General features: G+C 39.9%; 1 protein-coding gene across 2 annotated transcripts in view; it reads left to right on the top strand.

The window, feature by feature from the left end:
- The window catches only part of LOC126162143 (uncharacterized), a 38854-nt gene extending 23579 nt beyond the window's left edge, over positions 1–15275 (top strand). For both annotated transcript variants that reach the window (XM_049918438.1, XM_049918437.1), the window contains exons 2-3: positions 550–1423; positions 14078–15275. In XM_049918438.1, coding sequence (XP_049774395.1) covers positions 575–1423; positions 14078–14491 — 1263 coding nt within the window. In that variant the 5' untranslated portion in view covers positions 550–574 and the 3' untranslated portion in view covers positions 14492–15275. The remainder of the gene's footprint in view (positions 1–549; positions 1424–14077) is intronic.
- The last annotated feature ends 7107 nt before the right edge of the window (positions 15276–22382 follow it).

Here is a 22382-nt window from a genome sequence, read left to right as displayed (position 1 = left end):
TCATCTTTATCACGAAGCGAAGCGGCACGTTAATTAGCGTGCTGGACTAGTATTCGGGACGACAACGGTTCAAGTCCACATCGAACTGTGCACTTTTAGATTTTCCATGGTTTCCCTAAACCACTTAAGGCAAATGAAGGACGGCTGCATTGGCAGGGTGGGGTCGGTTTCCTTCAGCATCCTTTGCTAATCCGAGCTGGTACTCCGTATCTAATGAGCCCGTTGTCGACAGGGGGTTAAGCTATAATCTTCCTTCCTCCTTGCAAACACATGTTGTTGATTACTGCTTATTCTCCCACCTTTGCAAGAGATTGCCCTGAAACTCTGTACACTCCTCTGCATCCTCTGACAAGGCTTTTGGCAGAACAAGGGAAGTCTTCAACCTTTATTGGTGATAAATCCTGTTAAATATTTATACAGTGTCTGGGCTCGAACCGAGGACACACGTTTGAAAGTCAAAGATTCTGCCATTTGACTGTAATGGGTCTTTTGTGTCGCCAATCCTCAGTATAATTATCTGTGCCTATAAAAAGTGTATTCTTTGTGCAGGAAACCCAGACGTATTGCAGCAGTTATGGGAACCGTACCAGATGAGCAAAAGGCCATTCCATCGTGGCTGGACAGAGCATTCATCGTGAGCGCCCTTAAGTGTGGCGACCCGACAGTCGACGAATCAAGTGTCCAACTAAAGTCGATGGGCCAGGTTGGTGGTGGACTCCTAAGTGAAACTTACAGAGTAGTCGCTCAATTGCACTCTCTCGGAGAGTCCCATGAGCGGGAGACATCAGTTATCGTGAAGAGCTCGCCAACAGTGGGTGGCTTCATCAAGGAACTGGCGGACAGCGGTGTGTTCACCAAGGAGACGGTCGCCTACAGCAGCTTCCTGCCCGCCATGGACTCTGCGCTCGAGACCATCGAGGGCGAAAGTTGGAGGCCACTGGCTCCCAAGTTCTACCACCACGGGTCGCAGCCTACCAGCTTCTTGGTGGTCGAGGATCTGGACGCCTTGGGATTCCACAAAGTGGCTCAAGGTGTCAGCCTGGACGTGGACCAGTGCAGAGCTGTGCTGCGAAATCTGGCTCGCATGCACGCCGCTTCGGTGACACTACTCAATGACCAGCAGTACAACGAGAAGCTCTTTCACCAGTCACTCATCTTCTCCAGAAGACTGGTGGACACTTTCCAAGACAAAAATCAGATCGACATGGACGGTACATTCGATTTCCTGGAAGATTACACCTGGTTTCAGAAATACGTACACAAGATGGAAAAACTGTCGACGCGTTTTGTGGGAGAGGTAGTGGATGTGGTGGAGCAGTGCCAGGTGGACTTCAAGGTCATGGTGCATGGAGACCTGCACAAGAATAACGTGATGTTCCGGGAAGATAGCGACGGCTTGCAGGTTCGGTTCTACGATTTCCAGGTGAGGAACAAGTACACGCTACTAATTACATATTTAACTGTCTACGGAGTTGGTAAACTGCAGAAACTCACGGCATTATCGTTCACTGCTACGAAAGCTTCCCACGTACTGTAACATCTACAGGTCTTCTTCTTCTTGTTCTTGTTCTTCTTCTTCTACACTTCAAGGAGTATAGGCTTGTAGCCTGTTCTGTCTTCAAAAAAGCCAACTTTTCCTTATGTTCCTATACTTCTGAGTTCTATAGGGCTATAGTCCATTACGTATCCGACTATTCTTTCCATCCTCATTCTTTCAATGCGCTTCTTCCATTTTCTTATCTCGTTTCCTGTCCTTCCATTGATGCAGAATATATTTAACTCGTTCCTTATTTCATTATGTTCTCTCAGAGTGCGTCCTTTTACTTTCCTTATTTTTATATTTTTATTTTAGCTGACGGTATCCTTCTTTGGTGTTTCTTAGTTTTTGTCCAGGTCTCACTTTAGTATGTGAGCATAGGCGTTGTCATCTTGTAGAGGTTTGTCTTACTATCTTTCTTGGTTTTATTGGCTTTTGTTCTACGTATACTGCCACATGTAACATATTCAACTTATTGGAGATGTCATTTTCATATTCATAACTTTCATCACATTAGACACTTGTTCAAATGATTTTCAATTTAGCATTATTTTAGAACATGGTATGTAATTTCCTTTAAAAGCCATAAATTTGGTTTTATTTTCTGATATTTTCAAGTTACAGAGATTATCCACTGAGTCCAAGCGATGTAGAGCAAATTGTGAATCACCATGTGTCTTCCATAAAATTATTTGATCGTCAGCAAAGGGTATAGTATTTAAATGCGATAACAACTTTTTAATATTACTGGAGAGTACCAGCGATCTTTGGTTGGTTAAAATTCCAATCAGTCTCGATCGCAAGGGTTTATTAAAATTAATAATCGTACGTCCAAATAGTTTCGATTTTATCAAAAATTACCTTGAGACCATGTCTCGTCGGATAGTGAACAGAGTCGACGGCTGGGGCACTGGTCACTGTCGGAGGACACAACTGGTAACTGATCAATCAGGACTGAATAGTATTTTAATCTAAATGTGTATTTCTAGGAACTAAGTTTACCGATTAATCAAAATTTCGTTGTTTAAATACAACTTTTTATGACCTTTAGTAAGACTCTTGTTCTGGTCTCTTTTCAGTTATCTGCCGCACTATTCTAATATTACTGCATGATCACTCTTTCCTAGAACCATTTTGTTCTTCCAGTAAGAGGGCGTCAGCTATTCTTTTCTGTCGGTTATTAATTATTGGTGCATGTAATTTATACCTAGTGCTCAACAGTCTTATTCCTCTGTAGTTTTCACAAACACTTGTAATTCCCTTTTTATAGACTAATGTTTTTTCCGTCACTCTCCAAGAATCAGGTATCCCCTTAAAGTTCCAACTTTCATTTAACAGATGCAACAGCCTCAGTTCTAACATTAAAACAAAATATTTTATAATTTCTGCTTTAATATTACCGCGTCCTGCTGCTTCAATGACTTTCATCTGCTTCAATGACTCTTGGGTCTAAGTCATGGACTGTGCGGCTGGTCCTGGCGGAGGTTCGAGTCCTCCTTCGGGCATGGGTGTGTGTGTTTGTCCTTAGGATAATTTAGGTTAAGTAGTGTGTAAGCTTGGGGACTGATGACCTTAGCAGTTAAGTCCCATAAGAATTCACACACACATTTTGAACATTAATGACTCTTGTATCTTCCCCAAGGTAATATTGTCATCTTGGTATATTTCATCTCTTGATCTTTGTTCTGGTCTACTTACATTAGTTCTATTTTATCATTGTTTTCTTATTTCATCCTCTTGTTCTTTGTTCTGCTCTATTTTCATTAGTTCTACTTTTTCTACCATAATGCGTGATAGCGTTTTATCCATGCTTCTTTGTATATGACGTGTAATCGTCCAGAATGTTTCTCTTGTCTGTTAAGATTTTTTCAGGAATTTATATTGCATATCTTGTCTACCATGTAGATCAATTTCAGTGTTTGATATCATTCTATCCCAGGTCCTTGATGAGTTGCTCTCACTATTTTCTTTACGGTTTTCTTTATTTCCGTTTCTTCTGTATTGTGCGGTAGAAGTGTACAAGTTAATGAGAGAACTGAATCGGAGTCGCCAGTTAGCGTATTTGGGGGTATTGTTGTAAAATCCAGTTAGGGCTAAGATCCCAGGTCCTCAGAAAATTTAAAAAAATTGACTTTTCTGGCTGCTGCACCAAAGATATTGATATTTTCAAGTAAATTCTACACCGATATTGAATTCTTCATCACGCAGAAACTAATAATGAGAAAATAAATTAATAAACAGTACTGAAATAGGAATTTGTTTATAAATGTTGCACGTAGTGTTCTCATGTTTTTTGAGTTTGTAACCCTAGCCGACACCGCGCTAATACCGAGTAACGCAACGTCTAGACTGGATAATGACCTTAGTTCGGTGAGGAAGAGTGTCCGCAAGTTGCTTGGGTGTATTGTATGTGGCGTCCTGTCCACTCCTCACTTACAGGATGCCTAAAGGATCCTGCTTTCTCGGATAGCTATACAACAGTTCAAGAAATTCACATTAATGGTTTGTTATTACAATAAAGTATGCTGACAATACTTAACTTTGATTTACAAAAACGTGTCGCAAGTTATGGGCGATATGCAAACAGTCAGGGTCCTTTGCTGTATACAATGTACATGCAGGAGATTAATACAAGGCACAGGTATCAGTATAAAAGTTAGGATGTCGGCGTCTTCTACTCTCCGGCTCTGCTATTGCCCGTCTACTGCCGTCACGCCGAGGCTGGCGGGAAAGGCGCTTATATTCTCTTCTTGTAGAGGCCACTCCTGTCGTGGTGACGTCCTAGTCAGCATGCTGTTGGCTGACGTCGCCTCACAGCCCTCTCTGCCCTTGCGTTCTTTATCTTCGTGCCGGCGTTTGTCGTTAGGCCGGGACTTTGTACACTGCTGGAGCGTCTTATTGATGGCTCGATACAATAGAGCTTCCAAACTGTGAGGACATCGACTGCTACGTTTAACCTGTTTCAAAATAGTCCGAGCCACTTTCTGTGGGATTATGAGCAGAAGATTTAGCAGGGTACTCGATGTGTGACAGGGTACCTGAGTGTTAGCCAAACACATACGTACACTCCTGCGAACACTCCGATTGTCATCTTGTAAGAGGCAGTGTCCACAGTATAGTTCTAGAAGGAAGTGTGAGACTTGCACAGCACGAATGTTAAAATAACCACCCTCCTGGTTCAAGTTCACGATAACCTGAATGAGTGGGGCCAAGTCATCGCACGAAATACGCCCCCAAAACATGACAGCACTGCTTCCGGCCTGCACGGCACCGGTTAAAAGCTTCATTGGGCCTTGTAGCATTTGGAAAGAGACGAAATCGCCACTCGACGTCCGCACTACAAACCTCTAGTCAGCTGCCGTCCGTTTCCTGTGTTGTCTGGCCAACTGGAGACGTGCACTTACATTTCCCGAGGTGAGAAGTGGACTTCTGGAGGGTAGCTGAGTGGAAATGTCTATTACATGCAGCTCCCTTCGCAATATTCGCTCGTGAACTGGAAGAAACGGACGTGCATTCACTGACGGCAGGAGTTCCTGTCGGGATTGACAGTGTTTGTCACTGCTGAAGCTTGACACTTTTCTTCGGTCCATGTTCTCACATGTTACGTAACTGGGAGACGGACACAAATTCTTGTAAACACTCTGGACAGTCGCGCTTGTAAATCAGCAAACTAGGAAACTTCATTCTCACTGTGGGCACAGGCACGTCCAAAGACGATAACTCCTTTCTGCCATTTTGTCGCAAGTCCATATAGACCCATATATTATCTTGAACTGCGGGCAACCGCAGCCAAGTGTTCATATTTTTATACAAAGGCAACAAACACCGTTGTGACTGTAGAAAGTTTATTAAAACCACAAACGGTTTCATCCCAATTTAGGTGCATCCTGAGGTCACCTAAACAGGGGTTGCAAAGAAAGTATTTTCATTTTTTCTTTTTACATAGGCTTAATGGATATTGTTAATGGAGTAGAACAGACCAGCCAAAAAAAAAAAAAAAAAAAAAATGGCTCTGAGCACTATGGGACTCAACATCTTAGCTCATAAGTCCCCTAGAACTTAGAACTAGTTAAACCTAACTAACCTAAGGACATGACACACACCCATGCCCGAGGCAGGATTCGAACCTGCGACCGTAGTAGTCCCGCGGTTCCGAACTGCAGCGCCAGAACCGCTAGACCACCGCGGCCGGCAACAGACCAGCACATTAGGCACTTACATAATTGTGTCTACAACATTATTTAACGCTTTCTTCAAGCCTCTCCTCGTCGTTCACGTCGTTGCTTAAAACCCGCTTGAAGAGTTTGTGAAATAGACAAAATGCGGTGTCCATAAAACAAAATAAAATCATTATGTGGCGCGGGAGAGTGAAATAAGCCCTTCAAAGCATATCAAACCGTGTATCAAGAACAATAGAAACCTTTGATAATATCAGCAGCAGGCGATGCGGGTTCAACCATAAGGAACACTAAACTATCTGGAACCCTATGCAAGCAGACACCGCGGTATCCGAAAACCCAGCGATATGGCGCTAGACAAATTAGGGCTACTGGACCGAACAGCGAAGCGTGGTAGAGGGGGAGGTGCTGTACATAAAATAATTACAATTTACATCAGCAGTTGATGTAAAACATGGAATATGGTTGGACAAAAAACTAATACTATTAATCTTGTATGATACAGACCACTATTATTTTTAATGGATATTGTACCTTACATTGTAAGAAACAATGGAGAATTTATAAACAGTAAAAGCTTTTACTCGCAGAAAAATGTGGAATTAGGACAATGTGCTATGTGGATAGGTAGTCCAAATTTCCTACAATATTCCAATGTCTCAGTTCCGTCTGGATGTTCAAGGCGAGCTGAGGACATTTTTGTAAGGCTCGGAAAGCCGCAATCGCTTCTAAAATACTAAGGTTGTTACCCTTATTTCCCACATATATGATCTGAATACTTTTGTGTATGTACGTCAGTTATCTGATCTCCTGCATCCCGTAAATACGCCCTTAATGCTGATCCTTAATTCGTGCAATCGCTATGCTCTTTAAACAGAGTTGAAAAACTTCTGCCGATTTGGCCTATATATCTGGTTTCAAAATGCAGTAGACATACGATGACTTAAACTTAAACCTCTCACTCACTCTTCTTCCTCCAATTGTTTCCCGTACGTTATTTGCTTCGCCGATTCTGCGGAAATTTCTTGTAACTCCAGTTGATTTTCAACAGTCTTCTGTAGCGCCACGTCCCACTGGCTTAGAGTCTCTTCTCTTCCGGTTTTTTCACTATACATGTTTCACTGCCACCCCACGCTGTGCTCCAGACGTATGTTCTCAGAAAGTTGTTCCTCAGCTTAAGGCCTATGTTTGATACCAGTAGACTCCTCTTTACATGAGGCACACTGATTCTTAGGTCCTCCTTGCTTTTTCCGTCCTGGGTAACAGAATTCCTTAACTTTGTCTTCCACGTGACCTCCAGTTTCTAGTTTAAGTTTCTCGCTGTTCACATTTCTGGTACTTCTCATTACTGTTGCGTTTTTCGCATTTACTCCCAATCCATATTTTGTGCTCATTAGACTGGTTATTCCGTTCAACAGATCCTGAAGCTTATCTACACTCTCACTAAGGGCAGCTATGTCGTCAGCGAAACTTATCATTGATATCCTTTTACCATCCTATTGCCATGAACTTTAATCCCACTATTGGACCTTTCTTTTATTCCCATTCCTTCAGTGTATAGATTGAACAGTAGGGGAGAAAGACTGCATCTCTGTCTTACACCCTTTTAATCCGAGCATTTCGTTCTTGGTCTTTCAGTCTTATTGTTCCCGCATGCTCCCTTTCACACTGTCCGTTGCTTTATCTGTATGACAGATCTTTTGAGTGTGACATGATTTTTCTTCAGTCTTGCCACCATTACCAAGTTCAAAGTTAGAACATGTCTGTGGTGCCTTTACCTTCCTAGACCAAATGATCGTCATCTAACAGATTTTCAGTTTTCTTTTCCATTCTTCTCTATATTATTGTTGTCAATAGCTTTGATGCATGAGCTCTTAAGCTAATTGTCATTTATTTGCCGCACCTACCTGACGTTGCTACCTTCTGAATTGTGTGGACGATATTTTCCGGAAGACAGAAAGTACGTCGTCACTATCATAGATTCTACGCACCAACTTCAATAATCGCTTGGTTTCCATTTCCCACATTGATTTTACAAACTTCGGTGGAATATTGTGCATGCCTTCTGCCTTTTATGATTCCTAGTCTTCCACAGCTCTTTTAAGGCCCTCCTCTAATTGTGGATCTCCTACGTCTCCCTTATCAACTCCAAATATTCTTCCATCAAGTCATCAGACAATTCGTCCGCCTCTCAGAGGCCTTCACTGTACTCTTTCCACCTACCAGCCCTTTCTCCTACGTTTAACAGCGGAAATCCCATTGTACTCTTAATCTGGTCACCCTTACATTTAATTTCACCCAAGGTTGTTTTGACTCTTCTATATGCTGAGTCAGTCCTTGTGATGGTCTTTTTCGATTTCCAGCAGTCATTTCACATTGGCTGCCCGGCACTTCCTATTAATTTAATTCCTAAGTGAGTCATATTGCTGTTACTTTCCCTGTATTTATGTTTGAATGTCCAACATTTGTAATTACCTTTTTCAGAGAGTTCCAATCGCCAACAGCTAAGTCAGCTGCTGTTGTTTTCCTTATTGCAGATCCAGATCCTTAGCGAACTTCAAACACATCTCATAGTCTCGTAATTTCTCCCTACCATAATATCCCACTTTCTTCGACACCGATTCTTCCGGAAGATCCTTTTGAACTTGAGTCTGCTCTTCGTCATATTTAGTAAATTGTGATTGGAGTCTATGTCTTCTCATGGGTACGCTTTAAAGTCAGTTCATGATTTCGGAATGCCTGTGTGACTATGATGTAATCCAGTTGGAATACCTGTGTCTCCGGGGACTTCCAAATATACGTCTTCCTCTTGAGATTCATGAACCGCATATTCTCCATTACCATCTAAAACTTATTGCTGCACGCAGTTAGTCTTTCTCCTCTCTCATTCGTACCGCTAATCCTATATTCTCCCGTAACCCTTCCTTCCATTTCTTTTCCTATAACCACATTCCAGTCCTCCATGATTACTGGATTTTCATCTCGATTTATGTACTGAATTGCACGTCCTACATCCAAATATACTTTCTCTATGTCTTCATCTGAGCTTGCGGCATCGGTTTGTGTACTTAAGCTATTATTGTCGACTTTGGTTTGCTGTCAAATCTGATGACAACAACCTACCACTGAACTGTTCACAGCAGCCCTACTTTCCCATTCATAACTATAAGCCGAAAAAATAAATTGAGATAACAGCGACGGCACTGTAGTGGCTTCTAGCAAATCTCGATTTACTTCTGGAGGATGGATACTGCAACACACACAAAAATATTAAATCAATTTATTAAAGTGTGAAGTCTGTAATATACTTAACTGGGAAATAATCCACGTCCACAGGAAAGTCTATGTATTCGTTACTGCCGCAGAACGCTCTCGCTGCTGGATCTGACGTCAGATGATGCTGTTGTCGTAAGCGATGATCCAGACCGGGCAGAGCGACCCTGCACTCCGACGTAAGTAATATTCCAGCAGCAGTGGCTTGTGGAACGTCCTCGGGTCGTGTCTTCCCCGACGTCTCTCATTGGTAGATGCGTCAGGCAGCGACTGTTCTTGCTTGTGGTTTCGGGGGACCTCGTTCTCCCGATGACACCACAATAACAAATGCTACTTCCATTACACCACTATACGCTGCTGTTGATATTACCCTGCATTCGACTGTCTAGAAATCCTTGTCTTCTTTCCATTTCATTTCACTAACAGTGTCTAAACATTAAACCTTTGCATTACCCTTTTTAAATATTCTAGCCTTCCTACTACGTTTAAACATCTGACATTCCCTGCTCTGACTCATAGAATGCGGTTATTCAATGTTTCTCACGGTCCCCTCCCCCTTCACAGTTCCCTTTCGGATATCCGAATGGCGGACTTATCCGGAATCTTTTGCCAATGGAGATATCATCTTGACTCTTTGTTAATCTAAGGTCCTGTGGTTACACTTCATATGTCTTTAATTCTTATCCATCTTCCTGCCACTGATCATTGCTGATTCTTCCGCCTTTAGAAGCAGCTGTGCACCTCAAGGACTAGACAGTGCTGTGAAATCATGCCCGCTCTTCCGCCCTCATTGACAAGGCAGCTGGTTTGCTGGTATTCGGCCACCACTGCTGGTGATTTTTATTCAGAATTTAACCATTGGTTAGGTTCTAATGCGGGACACAGGAGGAGTTGATTACTAGTGAAAGATCCTTCTGCAGCTAGCTGTTGTAATTTGTCTGTGTTGGAGACTATGATCGTGGTAATGGGCTTTCCTTTTGAAGAGTGAACGCATTTATCGCGGTGCGTGAACTCGCAGTCGAGGTTGGCAGCCTCAAAAACCTCATCAGCTATATCCAGAGCCCGTGTGTGTTTTGAAAAGTGGAGTGGAGTGTGCAGTTAGTGCAAATAAAACTACTGGGCTGATCTTTTACCATCAAACCATAACTTCTGTCAGACATATGCTGCAGTCTTTTCCTCAGAGAACTAACAAATAACGAAAAGACCTACGCTTATTTCATGCACGACAATGCGAAAGGATACACAGCCAGTGCATCTATGACAGTGCTTTTGATGATAAAGTATACTTAGATCTTTTAAATACTTACTAGTTCTCTGAAATGTTTCAGTACATTGTCCAAATATCTATTAGATGTTATATAATGGTGGAAAAAAGTCGGTCCATTATCTTAAGTAGCACTAATTGCACACCACCCTCCTGTTTTGACATCATGCTGAGGCTTTTGATGAGGATTTTTGAAACTGCCAAGTCCTTTTTTCTCCATGTTCATGTGCCGTACAGCAAAGAATGTTGACAAGATCCACCAGTACAAGCTCTCCATCACAGACTGCAATTTTCATCTGCAGTACTAGTACTGACAGACTGAACTAATCAATCTGTGCATTGCCATTACTTTGGACAGTTGCACTCTGAATTTGTGTACAGCTGTAAGTTCGTATGGTTCCAAGGCCAGTACCAATTCGAATAAAATGATTTGGGTATTACGCACCGTCATTTTTCAAAGCAGTACAGCAACTAAACTGCCGACATTTCGACGGACTTTTCAGCATTTCTGTTCAGGGCGGTTAACTGGAGAGGACCACTGTGAAGTCGGTCGAAACTTCGGAAATTTAGCTGCTTTAGTGTTCTATGATGACGCGGCGTAATACTCAACATAATTTTATCGTGTACAGCCGAGTGAGCTGATGCTAAATGGCACACCGATATTTTTGAGTCTCTTTCCGATGCCACTTCTATTTTCGGTTTAAGAAGTTATGCCATCTGCCACACTGATCGAAGAAAAGGGGTCACAGCGTCTTGAAATTCCTGTGCAACACCGATGACTGATCTTTTATCTTACATGAAATACCCTGAAATCTTCTTGTTCTTCTTTTTAGGATTACGTTCCTCAGTCGGTCAAAACGGAACCTTTATAGGTTGAAAGGTATGTGCTAAGGTCTGATCAGGGTAGATCCAGAAAATAAAGTCGATAGTTGCCAACCGCAAGGTGGAATGAGTATAATATCTTTGAGTAGGAGGATATTTGATTTTTGAGAGAGCTGGGTGCGCTCAGTAAAAAACTGTGTCGTCGCAGCTAGGTGCTCCAAGGAAGCAGATGTGTTATGACAGCTTTAAGGTAGGATTCGCGCTGCGCAGTTTTCAGGTTGTACACTGAGCAAACTTTAGCACGTTAATGGGAGAAGCTATAAAATGATTTAAAATGGTTTTTGTTAGATAATGTTTGAGTTAGGATTTGCATGTCCGAGTTTTGACGCAGTAAGCGTTTTGTAAAATTATTTGTAAGAGTGATTCATCCTACAAATATATATATAGTTAAAAATGTAAATCTTATACAAAAATTACCATTTCCAACATCTAACAGCCTGAATCATAATCCACATCTTTTGTTTGTATTGAATATGAAAATGAGTAGTAAAGTAAAGTTACCCACCAAATGAAAGAATGTAAAGAAATGAGGCCCCTACTCAATATATATGTGCAGTTCATGGTTTGAAATCGATTTTGGTATAACTAAAGTTATCAGAGCAAAGTTATTTCAAATAACTTATTTTATGCCATTGCACAACTGGAAATATTCAAGTCAAAATATAATTTCATTAAGTAAATGTCAGGGCAAAAAGTTAATTTTTCAGTACCATCATGCCACTGCCCAAATGGCACTATTCTCTTAAACTTGATTGCTGACTCAAATACATGTTTCATTACTGGCAAAATGGTGGACTGCACGAAACAAGTTCACAGACGCAGTCAGATGCAGGTTTGCTGAATGATAATTTTGGAACAATTTTACCTTTGATACTTACTAATTAAAAAGGAAACAGTTTTGGGTTAGATACTTTCACTTTTAAAGATAATTTTGGACATGATACTTTCAAGGTTCACTTTTTTGTCTGTCTGTTTGTCTGACTGTTCAAAACCCTTTTTCTCAGAAACAGGTAGATGTATAAAGTTGAAATTTGAATCACATACAAGGTCTTCGGTTCCTTGTCGATGCAAGAAAACTTTGAAGTCAGTGCTATCAAAATATACAGCCATTTATGTCACACATTTTGAAATTCGCAGAACTCACTTATTAAAACTTGGGGATACTTCCTCTTGACCTAGAATCATGAAATTGGGCAAGAAATACTTGTACAGTACAAGTGAAGGAAAATAATTAAAAAATTATGAATTTGTAATTATGTAGCCCAAAAAAGATATTCCTTTTCTCATTTGTTAGACGATTTCAAACTTGGAATTGAAACATTGTAGAAAGTCTTCCATCTGTGGGACCAATATCTTCTCATTATCATATTTGTTAACAGGCCGAAATCGAAGAGATCCTTGATTTGTGGAATGGGTGAACTGGATGTGTTCATAACTAAGTTTGTATGGAACCCTCAGTGGGCGAATACTACTCGACCTGACCAGTTTTTTTTCCTCACTCCCCTGATTGTTTTGATGCTATCCACCACGAATTCCTGTTCATCTGAAAGTAGCGCTTGCATCCAACACCCTCAATTTTTTGTTGGATGTAGTTCAATCCGTGTCTCCTCCTGCAGCTTTTACCCTCTGTAGCTCCCTCTAGAACCATCGAAGCTATTCCTTGATGTCTTAACACATGACCTGTCATCCTATCATTTCTTCTTGTCAACGCTTTCCACATGTTCCTGTCTCCACCGAATCGCGCAGATCGTCCCTATTTCTGATGCACCACGTCTTTAGGACCCCACATACAGGTGACTCATCGGAACGATCCGTCGTATGGGCGACCGATAAGCTTCGTAGATCGCGCGTGTGTACGCAAATCGCAGCGATCGGCCGCTGATCTCTGGTTACATTGAATTCCCAGGCAATCTGGTGGATTTCATGCGGTTCATTCACGCAATATGACTGCCTGGTTGGTAAGCAGCGGTGTGGTCCAATGTGGCTGCGACTCGTTTTTCTCTTTATTAATAGTGATTGTGCAGTTTCGCTCCGTTTCACTTTGTCCACATTGAGTAAGAAATTTACGATAGAATTTATAGTTATCGAGGAACCAGGAACTACCCTGAGAAGTGAAGTGGAAGCCAGAGTTCCCATTTGCATTAAGAAGTAATACAAAATACAGCACCCTGTTTTGCAGTGAATAACATTGTGAAGCTTGTGCTATAAAAGTAGAAATGATGGTAACTTCATAGTAATAGTCGCGATACAGTGGCTCCCTCTTATCATTTTGAGTTATTTATGAAATAATTGTAAGCATTATTAAGATTTGTAACTTCTAACCAGAATGACATATGTGCCTATTGTAATGTTAAGAGGACACTTACAATGTTCAGGGCAAATCTGATGTACAGTTACAGTCAAGTTCCTTATCATTTGATATAATCTAACTCTCCTTCATACAGTTTATAACAAGAGTTACAGTAATCGGCAGTGCTGCTGTTAATAACAACTCTATAGACACACCGAGTAAATTATTCAAACACTTGCAAATAAACTATAATACTAATGCTTAAAAATGGAATTGAGGACTAATAAAAGTAAAATGAATTATATTGGCGCACGTAAAAGAAGCACACAATCCATTTGGGGCCATTTAATAATCTAATACATTCTGTAAAGTAGCCTACAGTTCCCAAGAAAACAATTCAAACCAAGTTTAATAATCTATAATTGCGATTTATTCTAAATTTGTGTTTAACAAGTATTTTTGGATAATACCGACTGAAATTGCTAGGCAAATCGCTAGTGTATAGGGTGTCAAGGCAAGCGACATTGTATGCGACGGATCACTGCCGTCAGTCTCTCGTGTGTGCGTCCCTCTAAACGCATCGATTCTTTTATTTATAGCCTAAGGTAATTAAAATTTGACATGTTGTGATACGTTTGGCCTGTGTGCTGCAGGGAATCCACATCGGGTCTCCAGCGGAGGACCTGCAGTACTTCTTTCACACGAGCGCCAGCCTGGGGGTGCTGCGCGACCACACGCAGGGCCTGCTGGCCGAGTACCACGCCGCGCTGCAGCGCACGCTGCGCGCCCTGGGGCTGCAGCGGCAGGCGGACGGCTACCCGCTCGAGCAGCTGCTGCGAGACATGGACCACTTCGGCATGATCGCCGTCTTCGTATCTTTCACTATGCTGCCTTTTATGCTCAATTTCGACGAAATGGAATTTGCAATAGATACTTCGGACGATCAGTTTGAAGTGAAATCCAAGAAATTCTATGAGAAGAGTTGGCAGAACGACAGATACCTTGCATATCTTCAACATCTTTTGCCTGTCTTCGATTCGAAAGGGCTCCTTGACCAGAAAGTTTGATTCGACAAAAAATATAGAGGTAATCAAGTAGTTCTATTGGTTCCCACCTGTTTACACGTTGCGTATACTGAGCGAGGCTGGCCGGGGTGGCCGATCGGTCCTAGGCACTTCAATGTGGAACCGCGCGACCGCTACGATCGCAGGTTCGAATCCTGCCTCGGGCATGGATGTGTGTGATGTCCATAGGTTAGTTAGGTTTAAGTAGATCTAAGTCTAGGGGACTGATGACCTCAGATGTTAAAGTCCCATAGTGCTTAGAGCCATTTGAGCCATAAGACTCGTCGTATATAGAATCTCCTTATGTGGAAGGACGAAAATATTGATTGAGCAATTACACAAACTATTAATAGTTGCTCTGTATATTTCCCGTGATAATGTCGCAATAAAGATAACTTTAGAAAACAGTTAGGAATCTATGTTCAGAATATAGACAACTACTTTTCACTTGGGGACCTACATCCTGAACGGTGCCCACATACAAAAAGTTTGCGTTTTTACAATACGCCCTTACATATTACACAATTTCGTTGATCGTGTAACATTAGTAAGACGAAAGGAGTACAATGACTGGTGTGTATAAATCAGTGAACATCACAGAGATAAAACAATAAGTGCTCAGTGGTTTGTATGTTAAACGTCTGAAGTGTTCGCAGAAATAGCAGGAGCAACGATTGGAAAAAGCTTCGATGGTATAAATGAGGTTCCAGTCAATGTTAATTCTCAATAATCAAGACAAATATGCCAGAAAAAAAATGAAAAGAATTTCCTAGTATTCACAATAAAAAATCGCTCACGTATATGTCGATTAAATGTATATTGAAAGAATAAATATTTATTTTAACATGCAGTGAAATTGTTCTATTTTAATTGTACTTAGTCCTAAATTATATATACTAGTTATACACTGAAGAGCCAAAAAATAAAAAAATAAAAAAAACTTGTATAGCCATACGTATTCAAATACAGAGACATGTAAACAGGCAGAATACGGCGCTGCTGTCGTCAGCGCCCATGTAAGACAAGTGTCTGCCGCAATTGGTCGATCGGTTACTGCTGCTACAATGGTAGTTCATCAAGATTTAAGTGAGCTTCAATGTGGTATAATAATCGGTGCACGAGCAATGGGACACAGCACACGGCACGGCATACAATGGTAGGTCATCAAGATTTAAGTGAGCTTCAACATGGTATTATAGTCAGTGCACGAGCAATGGGACACAGCACACAGCATCTCCGAGGTATCAATGAGGTGGGGGTTTCCCATTCGACCATTTCACAAGCGTACCATGAATATTAGGAATCCGGTGATATATCACATCTCCAACATCACTGCAGCCGGAAAAAGATCCTGCATGATCGGGACCAATGACGACTGAAGAGAATCATTCAACGTGACAGAAATGCAATCCTTCCGCAAATTGCTGCAGATTTCAATGCTGGGGCATCAACAATTATCATTCAACGAAACATCATCGATGTGGGCTTTCGGAGCCGACGGCCCACTCCTGTACCCTTGATAACTGCACGACACAAAGCTTTATGCCTTGCCTGGGCCCGTCAACACCGACAATGGACTATTGATGACTGGAAACATGTTGCCTGGTAGAACTAGTCTCGTTTTAAGTTGTATCGAGCAGACTGACTGACGTGTACGGGTATGGAGACAACCTCATGTATCCATGGACCCTGCATGTCAACAAGGGACTGTTGAATCTGGTGGAGGCTCTGTAATGTTGTGGGGCGTGTGCAGTTGGAGCGACGTGAGACCCGTGATACGTCTAGACACAACTCTGACACGTACTTAAGTATCCTGTCTGATCACCTGCATCCAGTCATGTCCATTGTGCATTCGACGGATTTGGGCATTCCAGCAAGACAATGCGACACTCCACAAATTCAGTATTGCTACAGAGTGGCTCCAGGAGCACTCTTCTGAGTTTAAACACTTACACTGGGCACCAAGCTATAGAGACATGAACATTGTTGAGCATATTTGCGATGCCTTGCAACGTGCTGTTCGGAAAAGATCTTCAGTCCCTCGTACTTTACGGATTTATGGACAGCACTGCAAGATTCATGGCGTCGACTCCCTCCAGCACTACTTCAGACGTTAGCTGAGTCCATACCATGTAGTGTTGCTGCACTTCTGCGTGTTTGTGAGTTCTACACGATCTTAGGCAGGTATACCAGTTTCTTTGGCTCTTCAGTTCCATCTCATTGGCCTTTTGGGAGCTACTCATACGAACAAGAAGTAACAGCTGCGTGAATCTCCTCATACTTATCGTAGTGACCGTATTAAGACGTGTCTAAAGTGATACGCTATGATTTAAGCGAGAAACATCATCCAACGCGAGCCACTACCAGAACTGATACATGAATGGAAGTGAAATAGGCAAATACTTCGATGATGGAGGAACCTCTGCGTATGAAAGTCACAATATAACTTTGAATCAGAAAGTTTACTTCGACAGGCAAAAATTTAAGGCAGATGATCGTGAAATCTAGGAAATGTAGATTCGATTGCTGGTCCAGACGGAAATTTTAAAATATCTCTTTACATGTCTCTCTGACAGTGTTCACGGACGATATAGTAGAGACTACAGAAAGTAAGTTACAAATGTCGACTCAGTCATTTGCATGACTCGATTAGTGCATTTTCAAGACAGAGTACATGTTTCGGAATTCCTGCAGAAAGTCTTCTGATGGATAGCAACAGGTGCATCGGGGTGTGGGAGTGAAATCGCGCGACAGTTGGAAACGTAATCTGAAGTTGAAGTATACTGGGGCAATAGGATTCTTGTGGACAAAATGTCTAAATTTCACACACATCGACAGTAAGTGAGTTTATACACCAGTTCTTCTAATACCACGCTCAGATGCGTAAATTAAAATTCGTGTACAACGAAATACAGTTCCATGTTCAGACAGCCGAAGTCACAATCATAGGTCTTTGTTCAGAATGTACCACCAGCCGGCACCCCGAATGCGAGAAACACAAGTCTCTGATCGTCGTAACATCAACTCTCAGGTTAGAAAAACCAAACCAGCGTTCACTGTCCAATGGCCGTAGGATAACCGTCTTAACTCTTCCAGCAGCTCCCAAGAGCACATCTCCCACCACCATGTCCACCGATGTTAGCATACGTTATTAGCCAATGGGATCGCAAGCTGCACCCCACCACATAACGCACTTCTTACAACCTTTTGACATACCATATGCAATTAAAATGGAATGAACATTAAATGTACATGTAAATATAAATTGAACACCATTCTTATACTAAACAATTCTACAATTAAGTCATGTAAGTAACATGAAATATTATTTGTTACTGTGTCCACTGACACTAATTATGATTCATTTAAAGGTACATGTATGATTTCCATAGACAAGGAAACAGAATTTGTAGCTTTACTTACGAATTCTATCAACTAGCCCATTCCTAATTTATGGCTCACTTTCGATAGACAAGTATATACAGTGTCTGATGACTGTACCTTATCAGCAAAATAAATTATTCACGTTTACCTAAAATTAAAGCAAGGTAAAAAAAGAAGCACTTTACTTTACATCGCTTACAGCACTGAGTGCACGAGAACTACTTTAAAACAATAATTCAGGCCCCAAAATTACGCAAAATTTCAGCAAAGCCCTTTTAAAGGAAATTTTTCTTTTTTACTGAATGTCACTGTTGGACTCCAACATGGATCTTAACCATCATCCATAGATCCATCCATCTTTATCTTCAGGTGGCATCTCGGCAACAACTTGTGTAGATGATATAGCTGCTGATGCATGGGCATTATCATTTTCTTTGCGATGGGCTCGTGATAGCAAATAACAGTAGTACTGGAAAGTAAAAAATAATCCATTTGGTAATCACTGTGCTCTCCAGGGCAAGGAAAAAACATTCACAAATCATATATATATTCAGGGTGTTAGAAAAAGGTACGGCCAAACTTTCAGGAAACATTCCTCACACACAAATAAAGGAAAGATGTTATGTGGACATGTGTCCGGAAATGCTTAATTTCCATGTTAGAGCTCATTTAAGTTTCGTCCACCTACACTCAATGGAGCACCTTATCATGATTTCATACGTGATACTCTACCTGTGCTGCTAGAACATGTACCTTTACAAGTACCACACAACATGTGGTTAATGCACGATGGAGCTCCTGCACATTTCAGACGAAGTGTTCATACGCTTCTCAACAACAGATTAGGTTAGTGGTGTTTAACATCCCGTCGAGAACGAGGTCATTAGAGACAGAGCACAAGCTCGGGTTAGGGAAGGATGGGGAAGGAAATCGGCCATGCCCTTACAGAGGAACCATCCTGGCATTTGCCTGAAACGATTTAGGGAAATCACGGGAAACCTAAATCAGGATGGCTCGAGACGGGATTGAACAGTCATCCTCCCGAATGCGAGCTTCTCAACAACAGGTTCAATGACCGATGGATTGGTAGAGGCGGACCAATTCCATGGCCTCCACGCTCTCCTGACCTCAACCCTCTTGACTTTCATTTATGGGGGCATTTGAAAGTTATTGTCTACGCAACCCCGGTACCAAATGTAGAGACTCTTCGTGCTTGTATTGTGGACGGCTGTGATACAATACGCCATTCTCCAGGACTGGATCAGCGCATCAGGGATTCCATGTGATGGAGGGTGGATGCATATATCCTCGCTAACAGAGGACATTTTGAACATTTCCTGTAACAAAGTGTTTGAAGTCATGCTGGTACGTTCTGTTGCTGTGTGTTTCCATTCCATAATTAATGTGATTTGAAGAGAAGTAATAAAATGAGCTCTAACATGGAAAGTAAGCGTTTCCCGGCACATGTCCACATAACATATTTTGTTCCCTTGTGTGTGAGGAATGTTTCCTGAAAGTACCTTTTTGTAACACCCTGTATATATATATATATATATATATATATAATAGAGGGAAACATTCCATGTGGGAATATATATATATATATATATGGTATCTGAGGACTGAAATTGATTTGACAACAAAAATGAGACATATGTTGGTGGTTTCCTGAACCAGATCCAGCTTCTGCTGACATCCAGGAAACTGTGGATTGATAGCACCATGTAGCACCACATAGCAATAAATTCTTCAGTCACTCACAAGTGACTCTAGCGACAGAAACTAAGAAATGTTTCCCACCAGTCAGTCTGCTGAAGAGACGGATTTTCGTCTCTCTCTCAGCCAAATATTAACCAGTTTTAAAAATTCAAAATGTTGACATAATGTATATGAAAATGGCTACTCAGAAAAATAATAATGAACAAAACTGGTATCACTAGATACTCAATTTTTCAGTTTAAAGTTTTTCAGTAGGTTTTCAGTGTTTTTCATGAAATGTGGATTTCTTCCTTCTATACGTAATTGAGGAGGCGTTCATGTCCTTCGCTATTTTATCATCGAATGTAGCATATAATTTCATAGTAGTGCTCTGAGTAGTAGCAATATTCTTTTGTGAGTCATGTTATCACAGAACAGTTAATTCCAAAAGAAATGGATTTATATCTACACAGCCTTACAACAAGAAATACATAATATGCCTTCATATAATTATTTGGTGGATCCAAATTCCACATTTAATGAGGAAATATTTCATTCCTTCTAATCGGAATGCAAATTTTCAGATTTTTAACGTGATTATACACTGAAAAATCAATCAACTGATTATTTTTTGATTATTTTGAAACACAACGAAAATAAAATAAGTTATTTCAAAGTTTACTGAATAATAGCATGTCATGATATCTAACTTGAAATTGTTCTTCCCACTTAATCCTGCTACCTCAGCTGCTTGTATTTTATAGAAAGGTACTGGAATATTAAGATTTTTCATTATATTTTCTTGGTGCTGAAGTTCATAATTTGGTTAATATTTAACAACAGGTACCAATATTTCCATAGATTCTACTACAATTTTACCTTCTTTTGGAAGTGTATTTTGTACTTCAACTTGCTGTACTCCCTAAAGAAACCACCAAGCATATTTAATGGATAGAGCACTTCACTTTTCTTACTGTGTACTTTACCATTATCGAGTGTATGTTGCTCCATAGTTATTTTATCATCAAGAGACGAAGTTAAATACAACAAAACTACATGAAATAAAAGATCTTCTATTCCACATATAACATCATCTCCTTTCATTACACTTATGAAATCTAACAGCTTTGCCATGTAATTAACAATTAATTTTTTAACATATTTTGCTGTAAAAGTTTGATAATCAACTCTAATAATACTGAAGCTCATGTGCAAGTGAGGATGATCAGGATGAAGCTGTCTATCTCCTGTATTTATATTAATTACTGTATCCTTATTAGGAATAGCTAAATAATTTTTTGACATTTCATTCACAGGGAATATGTAGAACTTTTGTTCATTATTTATTAAAGCCAAAAAATTACTGAAACACTGTAAAATAACTGTTTAAGTCGCACCACTGAAGTGAATCAAATTATTATTTTCATCAGTTATAGTTATTTCTAATCCAGGTATAATTCAGAAAGTTGGAATATATACAGGATAATGTGGTTTGCGATTTGTTGGTCCATCAAATTCAGCATTAGCCTTGAAGAAGCAATAATATAACTTTCTCAATGAAAATGATCAGCATGCTTCACAAACATTCCATCAGCTAGATTAAAATTTGTGCTGATTAATTCGAATCATTAGCAGCAGTTTTTATTAGTTTCAATAATTTGGTTACCACATCCACGATCACTTCCATTATTATCTTTTACATCCATGTACAATTTAACATCACTCTCAATGATAATTATAATTAATATTTCATGTACTGTAATGTGAATATGTAGCTTTCATGGCTGAATAAATTTTTCCAAGCTTCTCAAACTGTATTGGCCCACAGGAATTTCTGTCATTTCTCCATCACAATATAATTTATTCTTTTTGTGTAATATTTGGACTTTGAAATGTCATATAAAAACCGACTAATGTGACATTATTAAAACTTTTACATGTTTTTGAGAACAGATGACTTACCACTCAATGGAAACAATTTAATGACACATTTAATGACTCATTTAATATTAATAAAATATTGTTCAGATAACGGAAAACACTTTAGTAACGAAAAATAAGAATTCCAGAGAAGAACAAAAAAATACAAATGGTAATCTCTTACATAACTTTCTTTGATATGCTGAAATAGAACCAACTTATTGTGGAAAAACAACATTAATGATTCATAGCTATATTCTAGGTGCAGGATTGTTGAACTTGAATAAGATAAATCATTTGCATATTTATTCTAATAGTTTAAATCAAAGAAAATATCAAGAATTTATGAGAATGTTTAAAAAGCTCAACATAATGAGAATATTACTTCATTTTTTTGGAAATAATGAAGGAATTATACTACTAGATCAATACAAAGATACTTCATTTGTAGTATTTGATGATTTCATTCTTAGAAATCAATACATAGTTATAAAATATTATACTAGAAGAAGACATAGAGGAATAGGTTGATTTTATTTAGCTCAGACATATTAAGAAATACCTTGCAATTACTAAGGGAATATGTAAATTTTAAAGATATTTTTATACAAGATGATGCACATTTAAATAGTATCTACCATGAGTTTTGCTGGTAGTGATTAAAATTTGATGATTTTTAAAAAAAATCTGTACTAAATGTTGCAATGATCTCATTTTACAATAGATATGACTAGAAAACCTAACAAAGGGAAATACAGATATCTTATAAAAGATTCCATTAACTACATATAAATTATATATGACTGAACAAAATTATTGCAAAATAGAAATAATTAATACAATAGATAATATAGTATAAATTGGATCTACTACATAGCTGTTGCAAAATAAA

This window comes from Schistocerca cancellata, chromosome 2 (assembly GCF_023864275.1).
Source record: "Schistocerca cancellata isolate TAMUIC-IGC-003103 chromosome 2, iqSchCanc2.1, whole genome shotgun sequence".
Lineage (NCBI taxonomy): Eukaryota > Metazoa > Arthropoda > Insecta > Orthoptera > Acrididae > Schistocerca > Schistocerca cancellata.
Note: the sequence above shows the minus strand (reverse complement) of the source record. Positions and strands in the feature narration are given on the sequence as shown.